General features: G+C 45.1%; 1 protein-coding gene across 1 annotated transcript in view; it reads left to right on the top strand.

Moving 5' to 3' along the window:
* The first annotated feature begins 921 nt into the window (after positions 1–921).
* Positions 922–6,000, top strand: part of MYO5A (myosin VA) — a 290,881-nt gene continuing 285,802 nt past the window's right edge. Inside the window, exon 1 of the mRNA XM_073618728.1 lies at positions 922–1,445. Coding sequence (XP_073474829.1) covers positions 1,419–1,445 — 27 coding nt within the window. The 5' untranslated portion in view covers positions 922–1,418. The remainder of the gene's footprint in view (positions 1,446–6,000) is intronic.

The raw sequence follows: 6,000 nt of genomic DNA, 5'->3' as shown, positions 1-6,000 counted from the left end.
TACACTGTTATACAAGCTGTACACTCACTACTTTACATTCTAGCAAAGTATCATCTCTTCAGTGTTGTCACAATATTATTATTATATTATACAGGATTTATATATTTATATAGCGCCAACAGTTTGCGCATTGCTTTACAACATGAGGGCAGACAGTACATTTACAATACAAATCAATACAGGAGGGATCAGAGGGCCCTGCTCGTTAGAGCTTACAATCTAGAAACATGAAAAGATATAAAATATTTACAAAAATGTGAGGGGTGTACTCAGATACTGTATATACGAGAAGAAGGCGGCAGCGGACACCCAGCTACTTCTTGAATTTCACAGTAATTTTAGAACTAAAGTGAGCGTATATGAATAAATAAATAATATAGTATATTGACATCTGTAATGCTGTTTGGATGTTTTATTTTGAAAGCCAAAAGGTTTAGCGCTGAGTAATGCGGGGTGTACCAACATGGCCTCCGCCACCTTCCTACTGCTAGCGTCAAGCTTCTTTTAAAATGTAACATCCAAACAGCATCACAGATGTCAGTATACTATATTTATTTATATACGCTCAGTTTATTTCTAAAAGTGAAATTCAAGACGTAGCTGGGTGTAGTAAGATGTCCGCTGCCTCTTCTTCTCACTGCGGGTGTTCTGTCAGACGAGCAAAACTGGTAGCGGTGTAACGCATTCGCAGCTGAGGGAACGTCACTTCCGTTACCTAATCTGACGGGTCGCCGATTCTGACGGAACGTCACTTCCGTTACCTAATCTGACGGGTCGCCGATTCTGACGGAAGTCCAGTGAAATGCTACATGAGATAGTTTGCCATGTTTGTCGTGCGTAGGGCAGACCATTCAAGTAAATGGGTTGCCTTATGAGGTTGTGAAAAAAAACCGCGCCCATAAAGTAAAAAAAAAAAAAAAAAGAACGTTAACGCGACGCCTAGGTGTGAATGGGGTTCTGCCAGCCCATTCCAAATGAAAAACCTATCCAGATGAAGTCAGCCTGTCTACAGAGAAAACATGGACAACCTGAGCCAGACTTGAGTGTATGGAAAGGGTTAACAGTGCTCTCCGGCGCCCCCTGGCGGAGAAGAGCCGCATGTCCTCCGGTTAGGATTTGATGGTGTATAGGAGGAGATAGTGAAGAGTGCTGTCAGCCGATGGGAGGCAGAGTGAGCCCAGCAATCCTCCGGAGAAGTGAACAATCACAGCCTCCCCTCCACACATCTCATACCCACAATGCACAGAGACCCGCACCAAAATAGACCTCTGCTCAGGTAACATGGCGATCTGACCGGGACTGAGCACATCACCGGACCGGGAGACTGAGCGGAGGAGCCCCGACACCGGGGAGGGAGGAGGAGGAGGAAGACACGGCACCGGGGAGGAGGAGGAGGGGGTGTATGTACACCGAGCAGCATGGCAGCATCCGAGCTTTACACAAAGGTAAGGGGCTGCACACCATCCATCCATGGATGGATGGATGGATGGATGGGACATCATTGTGATCAGCACACAGGACTGTCCTCAGATGGGCAGGACACAGCAGTGCCAGGCAAGGACTAGGGATGGGAGCCTGGCATTGTGCTGTCATCACCTGCCCAGGCCATAGATCACTGCTGCACTCCATAAGATGCCAGCTCTGGGGGATCTCTACCAATGGAAGCCTTCCATTGGTATTGTGCTCAGCACCCAGGACTGTCCTCCATTGTCCAGGCCATAGGATGCAGGATAAGGGCATCATTAGGAATGGGAGCCTGGCATTGTGCTGTCACCTGCCCAGGACATAGATCATGTCTGCACCCCATAGGATGCCAGGCTGGGAGATCTCTACCAATGGAAGCCTTCCCATTGGGATCTGTGCTGATGATCCAGGGCTGTCATCTTCTGTCCAGGCCACTGCAATGGGATACAAGGACTAAGACATCACTATGAATGGAAACCGGGGATTGCCACTGTCACCATCTGTCCATACATCATTGTAGCCCCCCCCAATAGGATGCAAGGCTGGGATAGCACTATGAATGGAAGCTGGGCATTGCCATTGTGCTGTCTTCATCTGCCCATGCCATAGATCACAGCAGTGCCCCATATGAGGCAGGGCTGAGATTGCACTATGACGTGCAGAGGATCCAGGGTTGTCATCTTCTGTCCAAGCCATTGCAATAGGATGACGGGGCTGGGAAATCACTATCAATGAAAGTTATGCACTGCTATTGCTGTTATGATCCAGGGCTGTCATCCTTTGTCCAGGACATATAGATCATTGTAAACCCCCCCCCCCCCCCATATGATACCAGGGCTGGGGCATCACCATCATTAAAGGCCTGATCTGTGCTGATGATCCAGTGCTGTCATCATCTCTGGGAGTCACAGATCATAGCAGCCCCCCCATATGATGCCTGGGGTGGGATATCACTATCAACAAAGCCTTGTGTTGCTTTTGTGCTGTGATCTTCTATCCAGGCCACAACCATGTGATTCTAAGGTTTGGACATCACTATGAATGGAAGCTGATGATCCAGGGTTGTCACCCTCTGTGGGGGCTACAGATCAATGTAGGAGCCCATATGATTCCTAGGCTGGGATACCTCTATCAATGAAGGCCTTACTGTTGTGAAACGTGCTGATGATCTGGGCTGTTATCCTCTTTCCAGGCCATAGATCATTATAGGAGCTTATATGATGCTATGCATGGGACATCTCAATCGGTGAAAGCCTTGTATTGCTGTTGTGCTGTCATCCTCTGTCTGTAGCTCAGTGTATCGCCCAATGCTTGGGGCATCAATATGAAAGAAGCCTTGCATCCCTGTTCTGATCTTTGCACAGCATCAACGACTGTCATCCTCTATCTAGGCCACAGAGATATGCTGATTATCAAGAACTGTTGTCCTCTGTCCAGCCCATAGCTCAATGCAGCTCAAATTATATATGTTAACGGAAGGCTAGCCTTCTCATTGTGATATGTGCTGTACATACCAGGCTGTTTACCCCTATCTAGGCCATATAGATTGCAGCACCCCATGTGATGCTAAGGATGGGACCCCACTAACAATGAAAAGCATTGCTATTGTGATGTGTACTGATCATCTAGGGCTGACATTCTCTCTTAAGGTCATAGATCCCATATGATGCCAGGGATGGGAAATGATTATGGATGAAACCTTGTATTGGGTTAAGTGCTGATCATCCAGAGCTGCCATCCTGTAGGCCACAGATCGTTATTTCCCAGATTATGATGCCAGGTCTGGGATATGACTATGGATGAAGCCCTGTGTTGTGCCCTTTGCTTATCATCCAAGGCTGCCATCCTCTGTACAGGACATAGATCGTTTTTTCCCAGATTATGATGCCAGGGCTGGGATATGACTATGGATGAAGCCCTGTGCTGATCATCCAAGGCTGCCATCCTCTGTACAGGCCATAGATTATTGTAGCCCTCCCCATATGATGCCAGGGCTGGGATATGACTATGGATGAAGCCCTGTGTTGTGCCCTGTTCTGATCATCCATGGCTCTCATCCTCTGTACAGGCCATAGATCATTGTAGCCCCCCCCCGTATGATGCCAGGGCTAGGATATGACTATGAATGAAGCTTTGTGTCTTGCCCTGTTCTGATCATCCATGCCTCTCATCCTCTGTATAGACCACACTGCATCCAGCGTCGTTCCCTCTGGATTTAGCTGCTAAACATCTGCCGCTCCTCTCGGCTCTCCTTAGTGCTTTGTTCTTATGGCTCGGGTCACTATTTTGCCCACCATTAAGGATCGGATGGGTTATTATGAACTCTTGTTAGAAATCAACCCCCCCCCCTACCTCCAGGGGTATAGATCTATTTGTGCTGGTTAATGTGACATTGGATAGCCGGTTTTCCCATTTTGTCCTTGACATGTGCTTATGTTCAGCAAATCCTTTCCTTTGCCCTTTGGATCGGAGGAGGATGCGGGTAGAGGCACACTCTGCAATTATCCGGATGGGGATAGCGGATTATATTTGTCTTATATAGGACTGAGATGAAGAATTATTTCTTGTCCTTGTAGACAGATTGTAAAAGCCGGATGTGTTATCCGAGGCAGCAAATGTGTTTTCTATAGCAAAGCGGCCTGATGAAATGAAATGACGTGAGCGGAGGGAGTTCAGATGTTACTGCACACTCCCTACTAGATGACAGTGATGGGGGATGGAGTAACATAAAGGAACATTGATTCAGATATATGAATGGGACATATAATACTTACTAGGGTATCCTATAGTTATAGATACGTTATTGATTTAATTTCAGAGCATTTTACTGATAATTGACATGAGCCATGAAACGTGCGTTGATTATACATCGAACTGATGGCCAGACAAGTTTGTCTCACTAACAGCAATTGCTTATGTTTATCTAATTATTATCAATGGATGAGCGTGTTATCAAACTTTACTGCTAACCATGTTATATTTTACTTTGTATAATAACTGTATATTCATACAAGTGAACTGTTATTTACAGTATATTGTGTCCCTCACTAAAGATTGACACTTTTTAACCTGATTTGTAATCAATAAATAATTCAATGATCAATATGAACATGGTATCAATTCAGTGACATGCCTCATACAAAGTCCCATTCCTTCCTCCTTTTTTGTCTAACATATGATACTTAGTTGCCCAAATACAGATGGGTAAGCCATTCTGTGGGCAAGTCTAAAGCTGGTTCATGCATTACATAGTTGAGAATATATCTGTACAATAAGACTGTATAGTGTATGGTCATGAAAATTGAATTAGTTCCCAGAAGCTGTAACATAAATCAGTGATGAAACGTATACAGCATCTACATCAGTGATGACCTTTCTTCCAAACGGATCAAAAGGCTCAGTTGTTAGAAATGGAGGTTCATTTCAGCTGCAGTTAACAGGTACACTTTAAAATGAATGCACTGCTTCAGTGGCGCAAAAATGAGATCTGAAACTCTGATATTGTATACAAAGAGAATGTAGGTGTAGAGAAGGAAATGCAGGCAGAATCTTCATGTCCATATTTTGTTATGACATTGCGGGGTTGACTTACTAAAACTGGAGAGTGCAAAATCTGGTGCAGCTGTGCATGGTAGCCAATCAGCTTCTAACTTCAGCTTGTTCAATTAAGCTTTTACAAAAAGCACTCTAGTTTTAGTAAATCAACCCCGATATGTTTTCATATATTGTAAATTCATAAGCAGAGAATGTGGACGGTGGTATGTAGTCTGTGATCACATTTCTTAATGCCCCTTTCACATGGTCATCCTCCGCTCTGTGTCAGTGGAACTGGTAAACAGATCCTCTGCTGCGTGGTATAAGAGCGGGACACATGTCACATTGGAGGAGATTTACTGGAGCACCCAGAATCTGCTGCAGCTGTGCATAATAAACCAATCAGCTTCTAGGTTTCGGGCTCCGTTCCCACTAGTGCAACTTGATCTGCGACTTTGGACACACAAAGTCGCATCCCATGATTTTAAAGGTACCCGTTCCAATCAATAGGACTTTTCCTGCACTTCTTTGATGCAACTTTCTTGCAACTTGAGTGCCAGAGAGTGTAAAGTCTCACTCTAAATCGTGTGACTTTGGAGTCACACTACTGGGAACAGAGCTTAAGCCCTGGTTCACACCAGTGCAATTTGTCATGCGATTTGACAGTTCCAAATCGAATGACAAGTTGTACCCCATTGCCAGCAATGGAACCGTTCAAATTGCAGCGACTCATGTTGCAGCAACCTTGAAAAGGGTTCCTGCACTACTTTACAATTTAGTTGCTATTTGCATAAAGTTCTGTTAAGTGACGTCAGAAGCCACAATGAAATCGAAGGTGCAAATCGCACTGATATGCAGCTTTTGAAATCACGCTGAAGTAGAACGATTCAGCCTGAATGGAAAGCTCCTAGGATGTTTCTAAGCGAGGCCTAGCTATTACTGTTCACCTCCACCATCACAAATTCTGAGCTCAGAGCTACTTCATCAGTGGCTGGGGGAAGG

This window comes from Aquarana catesbeiana, linkage group LG03, assembly GCF_042186555.1.
Source record: "Aquarana catesbeiana isolate 2022-GZ linkage group LG03, ASM4218655v1, whole genome shotgun sequence".
Lineage (NCBI taxonomy): Eukaryota > Metazoa > Chordata > Amphibia > Anura > Ranidae > Aquarana > Aquarana catesbeiana.
Note: the sequence above shows the minus strand (reverse complement) of the source record. Positions and strands in the feature narration are given on the sequence as shown.